General features: G+C 45.5%; 1 protein-coding gene and 1 non-coding gene across 2 annotated transcripts; both read right to left on the bottom strand.

The window, feature by feature from the left end:
• Positions 1–5,482: 5,482 nt before the first annotated feature.
• On the bottom strand, positions 5,483–16,339 carry ELSPBP1 (epididymal sperm binding protein 1). The gene is made up of 5 exons (XM_012761055.2): positions 16,270–16,339; positions 10,122–10,259; positions 8,967–9,113; positions 6,233–6,391; positions 5,483–5,640 (listed from the first exon to the last, which is right to left on the bottom strand). Exons 1-5 carry the CDS (start codon positions 16,337–16,339, stop codon positions 5,483–5,485), a joined length of 672 nt encoding a protein of 223 aa, XP_012616509.1.
• Positions 16,340–16,617: 278 nt separating this feature from the next.
• LOC142861421 (U4 spliceosomal RNA) lies at positions 16,618–16,758 on the bottom strand. Its single transcript, XR_012912656.1, has one exon. It is a non-coding gene; the product is annotated as a U4 spliceosomal RNA (small nuclear RNA).
• Between the last annotated feature and the right edge of the window lie 1,234 nt (positions 16,759–17,992).

The raw sequence follows: 17,992 nt of genomic DNA, 5'->3' as shown, positions 1-17,992 counted from the left end.
CAAGTCCATCTGACATCTGGTCTTAGCGAAGTCAGGTGCAACCTGCGTTCCTTCCAGGGTTACGATTCACCATCCACGTGACCTCGGGCACGTTGGTCACCCTGGCTGGCCTCAGTTTCCTTATCTGTAAGCTAGCGCTTACCCCTCCCTCCAGGATGGTTGGAAGGATGAAATAAGATGTTAACAATTTCTATTATGGAATACTTAATCCATTTTATGAGCATTAGGTCATTTAACAACCACTTTAACAACCAGATAAGGGAATAGCGATCTTACGATACCCATTTTATAGATGAAGAAACAGGGGTAGGGAGAGGTCAGATAATCTGCCAGTGGTCACCAGCGGTGCCTGGCACATGGGAAGAGCTCAAAAAAAAAAAAAAAGGTAAGTCTGGAGCTTTTACAGAGAAGCGCCTCACGGGGGATTTTTCTTTGCAGAGTTTGTGAAGATGATGGCCCGTTGAGGAGGTCCTGGAAGCCCCCGACACCGCCCACCCTCAAGCCCTTGAGGTCCAAATCCCCGTGGCCCCAAAGAGGAGGGAGGGTGGGGGCCGGGGGTGACAGGCCACGGCGTGGGTGGAGGTTAGACTGAAGGCGGTGGCTTTGCCGGGATGGGAGCGCCCATAGAGCTAGAAGCGTCTGTAGTTGGAAATTTGAGCAGTAGTAGGGTCTAGCTGCCACTTCAAAGTCCCCACAGTGAGTGACATCTCTTGGCTCCATACATAGCCTCAGGTCCCTGTGACCCACCAGCTCTCTTCCTCAGCTTCCCCTTGGGTTAAAATAGTCCTTTCTCCTGTCGGGTTGTCAAAAAGTTCAGTGCGTGGCCTACCCTTCCCCTTCCTGCTTCAACTGCTTAGACTCCGCTCATTTCTTTCTCTCAGCAAGGGGAAGGCACCTCCTCTGTCTCGGGGCTGCAGACAGGCTTCCTGCCAGGGCCGGCCAGGCTCGAGCTGGTCCCCTTGATTCAAAGTGAGCAAGGGGGCTCCCCCCGCCTTCCCCTGATTTCCTGGAAGCACAGCCTGGTTTTTCTCCCTCTCGCTCTCTCTGGCCTCCCACAGCCCTCTCCTTGTGTGAGATACTCAGGGGACCGTATTAAATTGCAAATCTGGATTATCAAGGTTTAGAACAAGCTGATCCCTGGGGAATTAATCCCCCCTGCACCCCTGCAAAATGTCATCATGCAAAGAGAGATGACAGGATCCCCCAAATCCCCAGCTCAGCCGGGTTGCGGTGAGGTCTGCGAGAGTCTGTCTGTTAGGCAGGAAGTCTGCTCCAGCCCCTCACATCCTGACATCCGCCTGTGCTCTGAGCCAGAAGAGAAAGATTCCTCCCCACCTCCCCCGAGCGCGGGACACTCCAGCAATGCAAGGGTTAAAATAAAGACTTAATCTCACACCTTCCTCCACGTTTTTCTCGCTTTGAAATCCATCAAGATGTATAAAATGGGTCACGTGGTTCAATAGCATTGTTTTATAGAATAAAAGTTAAGAAAAGGTGGAACCAGGATAATGGAATTTCCTGACTTCCCACCTGTGGCCACTCCCCTTGCCACTTGTCACCGTCCTGAGACTGTTTTGTTTTGAAGCCTCCTACTCTTCATTTCTTCCTCTTCCTCCCCTTTCTTCTTTCCTTCCTCCCACCTTTTAGATCAGGTGTCCTCAAACTATGGCCGGAGGGCCACATGCCACCCGCCTAGGACATTTATCCGGCCCGCTGGGTGTTTTTGCGGCCGCTGCCTGTCCTGCTTAGCAGCCGACTCGTCCCAGGCCCACAGTGCGCACTCTCCAATGGTCTGAGGGACAGTGAACTGGCCCCCTGTTTAAAAAGTTTGAGGACCCCTGCTTTTAGATCTTAACAGCAGTGTATTTGGGGCTTGCTATGTACAAGGCGCTCTTCCAAGCATGGAGCTGTAGCAATGAATAAAATAGAAAAAAAAAAAAAAAACAGAGCAGAGGGAGTTCATTGAGCACAAATGGTGTATCTGGGAGAAGAGCGTTTGAGACACAGTGTGGGGCAAATGCAAAGGCCCTGGGGCAGGAACATATCTGTGGTGCTGGAGGAATAGCAAGGAAGCCTCGGTGGCTGGAGAGGGACCGAGGAGAAGGGTCAGGGGTCAAGCCATGCAAGTATGTTCTTAGGGTCCATTGTAAGGACACCAGAGAGTTTTGAGCAGAGGAGTGCCATGATGCAGCTCACCCTTTAAAAGGCAGCTCCAGCCTCTTTGCTCAGCCTTTCCATTCCCTCTGTGCTCACACCCATCCACCCGCCCACACATTTGCTCACCTGCTCAAAAGATATTTGCTGACCCTGCTCTGGGCCTGGCATTGTTCCGGATGACGGAAAGAGAGCAGTGACGAGGTCCTTGACCTCAAGACAACTCAGCAGAGTCTTCTGCAGTGACGGGAATATTCCAGACCTGTGCTGTCCCTTATGGTAGCCACTGGCCACACGTGGTCCTTGAGTATTAAACGTGGTGAGTGACACTGAGGAACTGAATTTTATTTTATTCTTATTTTATCGAGTAAAATTTTATTCATAAATAATTGTTACTATCAATTCCTTCAGTTCCATTGAAATCGCCCCCGTGTGGCTAGTGGCTTCCTATCTTGCAGGGCTCAGCTTCTTGCCATGAGCCCGGGATTATTCCAGGTCCTGGAAAGAACCCACCAATAAGGTCTTTGTGTTCTTGGAGGTTACATCCCAGTGTGGGAGGACAAGAAAGCATGAAATCGCTTAAGAGAAGCTCGGAGCAAGAGGAACATGTTGAGGGAGATAAAGTGGGGTGGTTAGATACAATTTGGGGACAGAGCAAGGACGGCTTCATTAGAATAGTCAAAAAGGGCATCTCTCAAAGATGGGGCGTCTCAGGTGGGGCTCCCCAGGGCTCCCTCCCCATCAGAGAGTGGAGACGGCGTGCGGGAGATTTATCGAGAATTCCCTCGGGATCAGCACTACAGAAGGGAAGGGAGGAACTTGGATTGGAACCACCGTGCAGGCTCCACAACCTCAGCTGAGCCCTCGGGAGCTCTGAACGCAGCTCTTCTGAGTTGTCTCGCTTGGGTTGGAATAGCCAGGCCTTCAAACCTGGCCTTGGTCAGCCCTTGGCTATGGCCCTGCATGGGAAGGAAATGGCCCTGGGGAAGGGAGGCCACTGGAAGCAGAGGACATCTCTGATTTGGACCGACCACCAAAAGCTTCCTGCAGGCAGCACTCCTCGAAGCTTGGCAACAGGTCCTTTTGTGAAGGGGGATCTGGGAAGCCCACGTCCACCTCTGTCACAGGGGCATGTGGAGGAGAGCCACAGGTGACCAGGGGGGAGGGAATTCCGGCACGAGAAACGCACAGAGGCTGGGGCAGCTCAACATGTCCATGCACCAGAGCAGGGGCTGAGCTAAAGTGATCCACCAATAAGTCTTCAGGCTTCTCACCTATCTATGCAACATCCTTTTAACTTGACAATCAGATCGGTAATAAGGCTGAACAGCTAAATCTATACCTCTGATGTCTGGGTGTAGTGAGAAGTAGTGGTGGCAGTTGCTGAGTGTTTTATTTAGAAGAAGAAGAGGAGGGGGACAGAGGAGAGAAAATGAAAGGAGGAGATAGAGAACAACAATAACAAAAGCAACAACAAAAATAAACAATGAGCGTTGGAGGGGGACAGAGGAGAGAAAATGAAAGGAGGAGATAGAGAACAACAATAACAAAAGCAACAACAAAAATAAACAATGAGCGTTTGCCTCTGGGCTCAGAGGGACACAGATTCTGTAATCCATTATTGATGTCTGCTATGGGCACGGGGGAGGAATAATTGTAGCACTCTTGGCGGTGAATTTTTTATCCTCTGTTTATTCCTAATTTATTTATTAACAATCTAATAAGTATCTACAAATAGTCCACCCAAATCTGTGATTTCCCAGGAAGAGACAGCAGGCTGCAGTTATCCCCGAAGGTCCCTGAGCTGAGAGCGTGATCTCCCCACCATGAGACTCAACAACCCAGCCGCCAACGTCTTCCCTGCACGTCCGCCATCCCTCTCATTCTAGAAAGCCAAAAAAGGCCACCCCCAGGGTTAATTTAGGACTCCTTTATTGGTGCTTATGCCACATGTTCCCTATGTACTTCACAAAGGACCAGGTCATTAAAAGAGGTGAGGGAGAGGGTGTTTCTAAAGGTGATTGTTTAAGCTTGAAAGATGAGATGAGAAAAACGAAGCATGTTCCGGCCTCCATACAGCAGTCTTACTCTGAAGATGTTTCTCCTCTCCCTGAAAACAGAAGCAAAGGCCAGAGTTGAAGTAATAAGTCTGTATGGGCTCAAAATGTAATTAAGAAAATGACTTTGTCCTGATTTTCCGGACTTAAACGCTAGAGGGAGCAGCTGAGCCGACAGCAGTTAGACAAACCCTGCGCCCACCTGGCTGATGGGGGCAGGTAGGTCAAGGAACAAAGAGCCCCTCGCCCTCAGCTCTGTGGTGACAGGTCTGGTGGGAGAGGGGGCCTGCAAGGAGACAGTTCTGCTGTGATGGGAAGAGGTGGCGGCTGGACACTAGATGCGTTCTTAGTCCCAGCCACAGACTGGAGTCCCCTGTGGGTGCGTTTCAACACCCACCCTGTTAAGACGGTAGCCAGAGTCCCAAACCCCCTCCTTTGCCCCTCCCTTGTTCTGGGAAGATAATTTTCACCGCCAAGCCCAAGTTCAGGAAGGGTCACTAATTTGGTGTCATCTGTAAGCCACAGATTGCGTTGGAAGGACAAATATTGTTCCGCCTTGGAGGGGAGAAAAGTGGGTTTTGTCCATACATCCAGTGAAAGGGCTTCTCTTTACTTTCAGACTGCTGAAATGGCAGAGCACCTGGGGCAGTCGGTCCACGAGGGAGGTCTAGAGAGCAATTCTGCAGGCTGAGGATGCTGCCCTTAGCCCAGGTGAAAACCAGGTGGCAGAGACTAGAAGAAAAGCAGGGGCGAAGCTCTCCTGTGGGGGCAGTTGGCGATTTATGGGCTGAGACAGGGCAGGGGCCCAAATGACAACGGAAGAGAAGTTAAACCTCATGTTTTCCTTGGCCGTCTACTCAATGACAGTGGTGATGGATCAACAACATGGTGCCTTGGCTTCTAGGGACCAGAAAAGGACGTCCCCTTCTCTAGGTTGTCCCATTCCAGTTGGAGAAAGTCTGCTTTCCTAGTCTTTCACACCTGCAGCCTCCCAGACTTAAGATTTGAGAAAATACCTTTCTGAGTCTGAAAAACTTGGTCCATCCCCCACTTTGCTCTCCCACCTGCCAGAGAAATCCCAATTTCTGCCAGCCTTCCAATTTGGGGAGGTGTCCAGTCTCCCCCGACCCCTAAGCCCTGACTGTATCATGTCTTTGGAAAGTGGAGCCCACCTCGCTGGGAAGCTCAGCTACTCGGGCAGCCTGGGAGGGACAGACCTCAGCTTCCCCTGCTAGGAGGACCCAGCTCTGGTTCCTGCTCTCACCGTGGCATCAGCAGTACACCCAGGTGTGGTCCTGGTCAAAGTTGTAAGAAGTCGCACACCACGTAAGGTTCTCCTTGGATCCTTTGTTAGTGCAGTTATAATAATTCTTGTTTTTATAATTGAAGGGGAAGTGGCAGGGAAAGCCAGGAGCCAGTGAGGAAATTCCTAGGGAGAGGAAGGGTTTGAGACAGAGGTTATATTCGCACAGCAGTGCAGACTTGCAGATCGAAAACTGTGTAATGACGGCATTCATTGGTTGTGCTGTTTGGGCCCTGCTCAGAGGCGCCCCCTGGAGGGACGAATTCTAACCTAATCCTAAATGTCAGAAGATTTCCTCCCTGGGAAGTCTCTGAGTTTAGAAAGTGGGAAAGGGTGGGAGATAGAGTGGGAGAGTGGGGTGGGGAAGAGGCAGAGTGAACACACAGGGCTCCTGGTGGCCTGTCACCAGGAGTTCTGTCACCAGGAGGACCGGGGAGGAAGGGGACAGAGGATTTGTCTCAGAGGACGACTTTCAACGCATCCCCGTTTTTCATGGATTCCATATTTGCAACTTCATTGGTTGCAACTTCATTGCAACTCATTAAAACGTATTGGTAACCCTAGCATCAATACTCGTGGTGCTTCTGTGGTCATGTTTGGACACACACAGAGGCTGAAAATTTTGAGTCCCCCCGACACACAGGCTATCAGCTGCGGGGGAACGAGGCGAGGCTCTGCCTGCCCGCCCCACCCACGCCCACCCCCCACCCCACATTACTGGTGTCCGCACAGAGACTCCATTTTCCATCCTTATCCATGTCCTCCGTGGTTGGGCACCAGAGCTTGTTGCTGTCATCCTCGATGCATTCAGAGACCACACTGTTTCTGTAGCTGGAGGGGAAGATGCAGGGCTTGCTGAGAGAATTGCCCCCGTACTCTGAAAATGGTCATGGGAAGGTTGCAGGTCAGGCAGAGCGGATGAAAAGGGCTTCTATTTAATCACACACAAACCATGTGCCACGTCCTAGCTCATGAAAAGTGACACAACATCAAACCCACCCAGCACCTTCTGGGTGATGCTCTTATTCCCATTTTGTGGATAAGTGAACACCAAAACCATCCACGGCTCACTGCCTGCATTAATATGACTCTCCTGTCCCACGATCGTCTTTAACTTGACTCTACTAATAGAGAAAATTCTTGCACAGGAAGATAAAAGTTGCATATAAATTTATTGTTTTATTCCAGGAACTTCCTGAAAAACTTTTTTTTTTTTTTTTTTGAGACAGAGTCTCACTTTGTAGAGTGAGTGCCATGGCGTCAGCCTAGCTCACAGCAACCTCAAACTCCTGGGCTCAAGCGATCCTCCTGCCTCAGCCTCCCAAGTAGGGACTATAGGCATGCGCCACCATGCCCAGCTAATTTTTTTTCTATATATATTAGTTGGCCAATTAATTTCTTTCTATTTATAGTAGAGACGGAGTCTCACCCTTGCTCAGGCTGGTTTCAAACTCCTGACCTCGAGCAATCCGTCCGCCTTGGCCTCCCAGAGTGCTAGGATTACAGCGTGAGCCACCGCACCCAGCCCTGAAAAACTATTTAAATAAATATCAGACTGTTCAACTTTTTCAGTAGACTGTATCAAAATACTATTCACTCTTCAAGACTCTTTGAAACCCTGTCCTAAGTTAACTTCACCTTTCTAAGATCACTGGCCCTAAACCGTTATATCACAATACTTAACCCAATCCAAATCACACCCCCACATTGGAAGATTCCCCCTTAGACCAGAGCCCAGGACTTCATCAATATCCTGCCTTTACCCTAACAACTTTAGGACACTATTAAGACTCTGTCAGAGTAGTAATCTCCCTTACTTCAGGAAGAAATAAACTCTGTCTTGCCTAATTAACAGGTTTTTGGGGTGGTGTTTTAAGGTGAGCCAGATTTTATAAGAGGTTGGGGTTTACAGGCAATAATGACTGGTGATTAAGAGCACAAATTCTGGCCAGGCGTGGTGGCTCATGCCTGTAATCCTAGCACTCTGGGAGGCCGAGGTGGGCAGATTGTTTGAGTTCAGGAGTTCGAGACCAGCCTGAGCAAGAGTGAGAACCCCATCTCTACTAAAACAAATAGAAAGGAATTAGCTGGACAATTAAAAATATACATATATATAAAATTAGCCGGGCATGGTGGCACATGCCTGTAGTCCTAGCTACTCGGGAGGCTGAGGCAGGAGGATCGCTTGAGCCCAGGAGTTTGAGGCTGCTGTGAGCTAGGCTGATGCCAAGGAACTCCAGCCTGGATGACAGAGTAGATTCTGTCTCAAAAAAAAAAAAAAAAAATAGGCTAAGCATTAGGACAAAGTTATAGTGAGATTTAAGGATAAAGTTGGTTTAGTGTTAAGGACACAAGTGATGGGTGGCTAGAGCTAAAATAAAATGAAGGTTTAGATGTCATTAGGATTTTTTTGAGTGCTAAAGGAAGAACATAATTAAGATTTTTATAAAAGAATAAATGTGCCCATGGATAAGTGCCTGGTATGCATTTTAATCTCTATGGAGGTGTCAATGCTTGCTAAGAGAGGGTAGGCTTTGGAACCACATGCCCTTGAATTTAAAATTCTATCTCTGACATTGCCTGGGGGTGTGACTTTGAGAAGGACGTAATTTTACTGAGACCATTTATTAAATGGGTTAGGATGAAAAGCATCTCACAGAGCTGCCATGGAAAGATTCAACAGCATATTGTAGATGAGTCTAGTGCAGAGAGGGCACTGAATGAATGTTGGTCACTATTCAGTTAGGATTCCGTATAGAATAGAATTAAGATTCAATGTCGGCCGAGTGCGGTGGCTCACGCCTGTAATCCTAGCATTCTTGGGAGGCCAAGGCGGGCAGATTGCTCAAGGTCAGGAGTTCGAAACCAGCCTGAGCAAGAGTGAGACCCCGTCTCTACTATAAATAGAAAGAAATTAATTGGCCAACTAATATATATAGAACAAATTAGCCGGGCATGGTGGCGCATGCCTGTAGTCCCAGCTACTCGGGAGGCTGAGGCAGGAGGATTGCTTGAGCCCAGGAGTTGGAGGTTGCTGTGAGCTAGGCTGACGCCATGGCACTCACTCTCACCTGGGCAACAAAGCGAGACTCTGTCTCAAAAAAAATTTTTTAAAAATAAAGAAAGATTCAATGTTAAGCTGCATTGAAGTGCAGGTGGGGTCTTTCCATGGGTGAATCGGCTATGGTCAATTCTAGACACAGAAACACCCAAAAGCCAGTGTTGGGAGCACAGCTCATAGTTGCAGCCCTCAGGACACCAGGCATTGGAGACTGGAGGAACGTGGCCTCAGGACGTTCCTGTCTCTGGGGCTGTCACAGTGCACTCTCTGAGCAGACACTCGGCTCCTGGAAGTACTGCGCCCCACCTTGTTGCTGTCTCCTCCCATCAGAAGGATCCCTGCGTCCTCTGTCCTTCCCGCCACGCACCCTGTCCTCGCTCTAGCGGCTCACCGTTCAATTCACAGAACTTCCACTGCTGCTTCTCGTCAAAGCTGGAGGTAACTGAGCACCACAGGCTTCCAAACAGGCTGCCCTCTGTGATGCAGCTGTCATAGGACTTTCCCCGGTAGATGAAGGGGAAGACGCACCGCGGGTAATCTGCTCGGAAGAGAGTGAGTTCGTGAGTGGCTCGACTTCTTCAAGTCATGCACGGGGCAGAGTTATTTAATCATCAGCCAATCAACCAACCATCAAAGTTACAGGAGAAACGTAAGATTTGGAAAAGACTGCATTCATTTCATCAAGCGTTGAGTAAGAAATACTCCACACACAGGTGACCCTCGAACAACATGGTTCTGAACTGCATGGGTCTACTTATACATGGATATTTTTTTTCAATAAAAGTTACACGAGTACACCTGCCTCTCCTGCCTCCCCTCCCACCTCCTCCAACTCTTCCTCCTCTGCCCCTCCTGAGACAGCAAGACCCAACCCTCCTCTTCCTCCTCCTCTTCCTCCTTGGCCTACTCAACGTGAAGACAAGGATGAAGACCTCCACAATGATCCACCTCCACTTCATGAATGGTAAAATATATTTTCTCTTCCATATAATCTTAATAACAGTGCAATACATACAATGTACAAAATATCTGTTAATTGTTTATGCTATCAGCAAGGGTTCCGGTCAATAGTAAGCTAGTCATAGTCAAGTTTTGGGGGAGTCAAAAGTTGTACATGGATTTTGTCTTTTGTCTCTGTGTACAAAAAAAAAAAAAAGAAAAGAAATCATATAGTCGTCAAAAATGCCTTGGGCTTTGAAAAAGAGTAAACAATCTCTCAAATCCCTTTTCTCATATACATTGTTTCTTTTCTCCTTATTAATTCGGAAAATAAAAAGGGGGAGAAGACAATGGCTCCATTTGGTCAACTGGTCTTATGATATTACAAGATGCTCATCCAGACAGCACCATTTTTACCACTATCATTATTAATATTATTACCCATTATTAGCATTGAGTGTCTGGCCTCCCAGGGCATTGTCTATGCACACATACGTATTTTAACTTGTCTGCAAAAATATGACCACGTCTTACACAGTCACACATTCTCTTCGTAATCCACCCTACTCGGAAGCCCGCAGGCAGGGGACGAAGGGACAGCACTCACCTTCGATCATGCAGTGCTTCCACCTGCCGTCGTACACCGCTCTGGTTGCACACCACGGGGACAAGCCCCCCACTTTGGTGCAAGTGAAGTAAACAGACCCCTTGTAGGTGAAGGGAAAGACACATTCGTCTGTCTTACCTGAAGGACAGAAGGACAAATCAGGAAGGAGCGATCACAATGAATGAGCATAGGCTGGGGCTTGGTTGGGCTCTCGCTATGGTCTGAAGTTTGTGTCCCCACCCCAAATCCACATGTTGAAATCCTAAACCCCCCTGTGGTGATGGTATTAGGAGGTGGGGACTTTGGGAGGTGATAAGATCATAAGATCAGAGCCCTCATGATTTGGATTAGAACCCTCACAAAAGAGACCCCAGGGAGCCCCTTCCGCTACGGGGGGGGCACAGCAAGAAGATGCCATCTACGAACCAGAAAACAAGCTCTTGTCAGAAACTGCATCTGCCGGTGCCTTGTTGACCTTGGACTTCTCAGCCTCTAGAACTGTGAGAAGAAGATTTCTGTTTTTATAAGCTACCCAGTCTGTGGTGTTTTGTCACAGAAGCCCAAACGGGGGAATGAGACAGTTCTTATGGTAGCTTGAAGGCTACACACCTAGACTTACCATCCAACTTCTTATCTGTTAACCTAATGACATATAAAAATGTGTCCAGTTTATGTCTGGACACAAGAGAATCGGTGAAGAGTTTCATTGACAATGAAGGAAACCAGGAGATATTGTTCCCCTGAACCCGTTTCTCAGAGTACAGAAGAGGCACCACTAATGTCACACAAGATACTTTTTTGGCAGATCCCAAAATCACATTTAGTAATGCAGGGGCACAGGTGAAATCATTTTGAAACACAGACTGAAAAAAAATCCTTTTCTAAAGGCCCTTTCAGTCCTTCTGACGACACAAAAGAGAAAGCCTCAATTTAATACTGGTATTTCTCTAATACTAGTATTTCTAATACTTAATAATCTCCTTTTTTTGCAAAAAAGAGGGCAGGACTCAGGCTCAAAGGCTTATTCCAACAATAGTATCTAATAGAATTTAATAATAGGATTTTGTTTTCATGGTGCAGTATTTATTTTTAGTTGTACTTTCTATTTATGGCAAGTGGTACTGCTTTTTTGTATTACAATCCTAATATTATTAATAACTATTCTTTTAAAATGAATTTATCAAAGTCAAGAAAATATTTAGATTAAATTATCAAATGTAAAGAAAAGATTCAGTAATTAATCGTGCTGGTGGCGTGCAGATGCTGCAAGTATTGAGTAGGTGACACTTGAATAAGCAAAGTTTAGAAAACACACCCTGGATCTTTTTACTCTTCCGTATGAGGACAAGAACTTTGTCTTTTGCACAAAATATTTCCAGAACCTATTACAGAACAGTGACTTGCTCAAGAAACAACATAAGTTCAGAAAATGCCACATGAAATAAATTTAAATCCATTTCCTTTTTTTTTCTTTTTTAATTTTCATTTTTAATTATTATGGGTACATAAAACTTGTACATATTTGGGGGGTACATAGGATGTTTTGATGCAACGGGTAATGATCAAATCAGGATCAATCAGGATAACTGGGGTGTCCATCACCTCAAGCATTTATCATTTTGTGTGAGGAACATTCTGACTCCACTCTTTCAGTTATTTAAAAATATACAATAAGGCCGGGCACGGTGGCTCACGCCTATAATCCTAGCACTCTAGGAGGCCGAGGAGGGAGAATCACTCAAGGTCAGGAGTTCGAAACCAGCCTGAGCAAGAGCGAGTCCCCGTCTCTACTAAAAATAGAAAGAAATTAATTGGCCAACTAAAAATATATAGAAAACATTAGCCGGGCATGGTGGCGCATGCCTGTAATCCCAGATACTTGGGAGACTGAGGCAGTAGGATCACTTGAGCCCAGGAGTTTGAGGTTGCTGTGAGCTAGGCTGATGCCACGGCACTCTAGCCTGGGCAACAGAGTGAGATTCTGTCTAAAAAAAAAAATATATATATATATATATATATATATATATATATACACAATAAAGTATGGTTGACTATAATCATCCTGTTGTTCGACTGAACCATTCCCACTCTATCCCCTGTCCACTGCCCTTCCCAGCCTCTGGTCACCATCATTCTAGTCTCTATCTCTGTGAGTTCAATTCTTAAAACTTGTATTTCCCACATATGAGTAAGAACATGTGGAATTCATCTTTCTGTACGTGGCTTATTTCACTTAGCATAATGTCCTCCAGTTCCATTCATGATGCTACAAATAACAGGATTTCATTCTTTTCTGTAGCTGAATAATGTTCCATTGTGTATATGTACCACATTTTCTTTATCCATTCATCTGTTGATGGACACTTAGGTTGATTCCATATCTTGGCTCTTGTAAATAGTGCTGCAACAAACATGAGAATACAGGTATCTCTTCAACATACTCATTTCCTTTCTTTTGGATATACCCAGCAGTAGGATTGCTGGATTATATGGTAGTTCTATTTTTAGGTTTTTTTTTTTTTGAGAAATTTCCTTACTGTTCTCCATAGTAGCTATACTCATTTACATTCCCACCAACAGTGTTTGGGGGTTCCTCTTTCTCAACAGCCTCATCAACATTCATATTGCCTGTCTTTTGGATAAAAGCTGTTTTAACTGGGGTGAGATGATATCTCCTTGCAGTTTTGATTTGCATTTCTCTGACAACTAATGATGCTGAACATTTTTTCCTATACCTGTTGGCCATTTGTATGTTTTCTTTTGAGAAATTTCTATGCAGATCTTTTGCCCATCTTTAACTTGGATTATTTGATTTTTTTTCCTATTGAATTCCTTATATATTCTAGTTATTAGTCCCTTGTCAGATGGCTGGTTTGCAAATATTTTCTCCCATTCTTTGGTTTTCCACTTCACTTTGTTGATTGTTTCCTTTGTAGAAGCTTTTTAGCTTAATATAATCCCACTTGTCCATTTTTGCTTTGGTTGCCTATGCTTTTGAGGTCTTACTCAGGAAATCATATCCTGGAGTGTTTTGTTTCTCCAATGTTTTCTTCTAGTAGTTTCATAGTGTCAGGTTTTAAATTTAAGTCTTTAATCCATTTAGATCTGATTTTTTTATATGGTGAGAGATAAGGGTCTAATTTCATTCTTCTTTATGTGAATATCCAGCTTTCTCAGCACCATTTATTGAAGAGACTATCCTTTTCCCAATGTATATTCTTGGCATCTTTTTTGAAAATGAGTTCATTGTAAATGTGCATATTTATTTCTGGGTTATCTATTCTGTTCCATTGGTCTATGTCCCTGTTTTTATGCCAGTACCATGCTGTTTTGATTACGATAGCTTTGTGGTATAATTTGAAGTCAGGTAATGTGGTTCCTCCAGTTTTGCTCTCTTTTCTCAGGATATCTTTGGCTATTCTGGGCCTTTTGTGGTTCCATATAAATTTTAGGACTTTTTTTCCATTTCTGTGAAGAATGTCATTGGTATTTTGATAAGGATTTCATTGAATCTGTAGATTGCTTTGAGTAGTATGAACATTTTAACAATATTGATTCTTCCATCCATGAACATGGACGAAGTTTTCATTGCACACAGCCCCCCACTGCAAAGATGGTGCTGAGGTTGAGAAACTCTGACAAAGACTGGGCAGAGAACACTGAGTTCCTGGGGAATGGTGGCGACACAAAGCAGAAGGATCCTGTTCTCTGGATTGCAACAACAAAATGTTTCCCACCAAACATCCACCTTGAACTGTTCGATGAGTTTGACATGAACCTTGACTGAGGTAAGCCACTGACATTTGAGGGTCATTACAGTACTTAGCCCTCTACTAACATAGATGGACAAGACACGATCTCTGACTTCAAGGTCTATAACCTAATAGCCCTATTACTAGTTCCAGATTAGATTCTTACCCTGCATACTCTGAAATAGGTCATGGTGGGGATGAGGGATGTGGTAGGAGAGAATGGAGAAGCCAGACTTCCTCTTTGAGCCCCACCCATGGGTTGATGCAATTAGAAATCTTTAAATATCATTTCCATGTTCCACCTCCATTTTTCAGAACTGTTTGGTCTTGTTTTGTGATGTTTAAACCAGTTTAAATCTGGGAAGTGCTTAAAAGCATACTTGGCCCATGGCTACTGCTTAACAATTATTAGCTATCATCATCATCGATGCTTTTTTGCAATCATGGACACCACTGATTGTATGGCATACTACGGTGGGGGTAGGGGCAGGAAAGATGTCCCTGTACATGGAATTGAGGTTATTTTGGGGAATTGTTAGTAAGAATCAGCACATAATGAATACTATTAGCCATCTGCAAAGTAATCCAGCAGATGGCCTAATCTTCTTACCTGGGTTATAATCCTCCATAATCCAGACCTTGCTGACCCGCCTGTTCTCACTCCCTGCTTAACATGCCCTTGACCTTACCCCATGCTCTTTCTTATCTTTGGAGTTTGCTCATGCCCTTCATCCTACCCTGGACTGCCTTTGGCTTTTCTCTAGCTTTGGTCCCTGCTATTCACCCATAAAAACTTGGTTCCATTTGGACCAATGCTCTTCCTATGCTTATAATACTCAGAGCCAATCTTGATAGACATACTTACCAATTTTTTTAAAAAAATTATCTGTTTATGTATCTGTCACTCCCATTCACTGTGAAATCTCTGAGTGGAGGGCCTAGGTTTTATCTATTGCTGCATTCCTGGTCCATAACAACGAGACTGGAACTTGGAGATGACAAAATAAATGTGTATTGAATGAATTTTTCTGTAAATGTGTGCAGAGGGGACTTGGAGATACTGAATTTCAGCACAGGAGTGTGGATGTGATCTCAGCGAGGCATGACAGAAATGAGACTACAACTGGAAAGTTCATACTCTGTCAAGCACATTGTTCCTTGTTGGAATAAACTGGGAGTTCTTATCCTTTTAGAGACTTGTCAGTTCTTCTGAGAACCCAGAACTTCTCCTAGGAAAATACTTATATGTCTTCTTGGTTGAGATGGCTGTGTGTTCACCAAAATCAGTTTCTATATTTCCTCCCAAAGGCACTGCTGGACTATAATTCCAGACTTGCTTGCAGCTAAGTACCACATGAGTTATGGAAGTGGCAGGAAGTGAAGCACGTCCTGGCGTGGCAAAAGCAAAACAACAACAACAAATAAACCTCTCCTCCAAGATCCTCCAGAGTCTCTTGACCCTTGTCCATCATCGGCTAAAAGCAAAGAATCCTCAGAATACTCTGAAGCCCTCGGGGATGGTGGAGCCCCCAGAGGGAGGGAGCTTGGATCCCTGAGTGACCGTGTGGAGCACTGTTTGCTGACTAGGTGCACCCTCACCAGTCCTTGCAGAAGCAAGAGAAAAAAATGACATTGTGTTAACCTACTGATAGTTTGGAGTTTGTTTGTTACAATAGCTATTCTCAGTACCCTAATAAAATATACACTTTTTTAAAATACAAATTCAGGTTTTCATGAACTCTAGTGCTCATCCAGTGACCCCATGTTAAGAATCTTTGGAATAAAGAATGTGACCATTGAAGAAGGGCTTCATGGGATCAAAGCACTTGAACATGTGAGTGTTTCTTGAGCCTTATCCAAAGGAGAAGAATTTCTCAGGCAGAAAAGGATTCTAATTGTGGAGAATGCCTCACTCAATAGCTTGAGTGAACTATATATAATTGAGGTCTCTCTTTGTTCTGTTTCCATGCTTGTCATATAGTCTTTTGGTTGTTAATTTAGATTCCTAGATACATTAAGAGTATAATTAGGGTGTCCAAGCATTCAGTTTATTGGCATTATATAGCCTGCCTTTTTAGTTAACATATTCATGTTTCCCCCTGCCATGCACTGAGTCTTATGAAAGCTGCTTGTATCCATTATTTTATTTAATCTTCATAATAACCATGTGAGATAAATGCCTTTATTTCTCTTTCACAGTCTGGGAACTGACATCAGAGAGGTTACATTGCTTGACCAGATTACAGAGAATACGTGGCAGATCTGTCTGAGGTCTACCTGAGATTTCTGCCAAGCTTTCTCCTCCCTACTTGGTTCCAGGAATCTTGACTTTGGCCCATTCATTCTTTCCCAGTTTTTAAATCCACCCCCCCCCCATTGTTTCCCAGTGTACTCACTTCCTTGTGTCTCATAGGAATAGAGGAGGAAGGTCGTCCATCCCAACAGGTAACTGGACCATCCATTCATCTCGGCTGGCCTCTTCCCTCTGGATTGGAAAAAGACAAAAATTTTGTTCCCACAGGTCCCCTTCCTCTTCCCACTATCTTCCAGGTTTGATGTCATGCATGCCATTTTTCTTTCTATCTCCAGACAGTAAAAAAAAAAAAAACAACAACTTACTTTTTCAGAAGAGAAAAAAATATTTACAGTGATGCACTGCATAATGACATATTGATTAATAGTGAACTGTATATAGGACGGTGATCCTATAGGATTACAATACCATATTTTTTTTTTTTATCCAGTCCCCGTGGGGACCGTCAAAAATTGCCAATGCCGACTATATTGCAAGTCGTCATGGCGGGGTATTGGGAAAAGTTTTCAATTAGCAATAATCGCGCCTCGGATAAACCTCATTGGCTACGATACTGCCACTGCGCAAAGCTTACAATACCATATTTTTTCTGTACCTTTTGTATCTTTGTAGATATGCTTAGGTACATAAGTACTCACCATTGTGTTGCAATTGCCTACAGTGTTCAGTACAGCAACATGCTGCACGGGTTTGCAGTCTAGGAACAATAGGCTGTACCCTAAAGCCCAGGTGTGTAGTAGGCTCAGCCTTCTAGGTTTGTGTAAGTGCACTCTATGATGTCAGAGTTCTTAAGCTCCATACACCACTTCCCCTCTTCAGACTTTTGTTTTCTCATCAGCAGAGCGTAGGTTAATTACTTATCCTGCCTCTCACAGTGGCCATGAAAGTCCAACTGGACCCCGATGTGAAAATGTTTTTCAATTGTAAATTGTTCGTTGCATTTACGAATTATTAAAGCAAAGGTCAGGACAGTTGTGGGGTGGGGGGGGGGGCGGACGTCAGATGGTACCCACTCAACAAATCCAGGTAATGGGCTTGGCATCAAAAACCCAGAACCAGTGGTTTAAGTCCTCCACAGGTAGGTGGCGCCACTGAGCACGAGAGCGCCTCAAACTTCTCCTCCTCCCCACAGCGCGGCTCTCCCGCCCCGCGGAGCCTCTTTCTCGTTTCTCTCGTTATTCCTCCTCGCAGCCTTCCTCCTACCCGCCGGGACGGGCTCTTTCCGGGTGACGCCTCGTCCGCCCGCCTCCTGTGGACGGCTCTCACCCCCGCTGGCTGGTGGCGCGGGGTCTGGGGTCGAACCTGCCTTTGACAGCGGGGGCGCAACATTCAGGTTCAAATCCCGGGTCCACCGATTGACGGGCTGGCTGACTCGGGGTGGCGGGAAGTTCCTTAAATTCTCTAAGTTTTAGCTTTGCCGTATGGAAACACGGGGGTGCTCATCCTACCTACCGCTTAGGCTTGTTCCGATCATTAACTGCCATCATAAAAAATAGCAGATAAAACTCTTTAAGTAGGCCGGGTGTGGTGGCTCACGCCTGTAATCCTAGAACTCTGGGAGGCCGAGGCGGGCAGATTGCTCAAGGTCAGGAGTTCGAAACCAGCCTGAGCAAGAGTGAGACCCCCGTCTCTACCAAAAATAGAAAGAAATTAATTGACCAACTAAAAATATATATACAAAAAATTAGCCGGGCATGGTGGCGCATGCCTGTAGTCCCAGCTACTCGGGAGGCTGAGGCAGGAGGATCGCTTGAGCCCAGGAGTTTGAGGTTGCTGTGAGCCAGGCTGACGCCACGGCACTCACT

This window comes from Microcebus murinus, chromosome 16, assembly GCF_040939455.1.
Source record: "Microcebus murinus isolate Inina chromosome 16, M.murinus_Inina_mat1.0, whole genome shotgun sequence".
NCBI classification, from domain to species: domain Eukaryota; kingdom Metazoa; phylum Chordata; class Mammalia; order Primates; family Cheirogaleidae; genus Microcebus; species Microcebus murinus.
The sequence above is the reverse complement of the archived record's forward strand: the minus strand, read 5'-3'. Positions and strand labels throughout refer to the sequence as shown.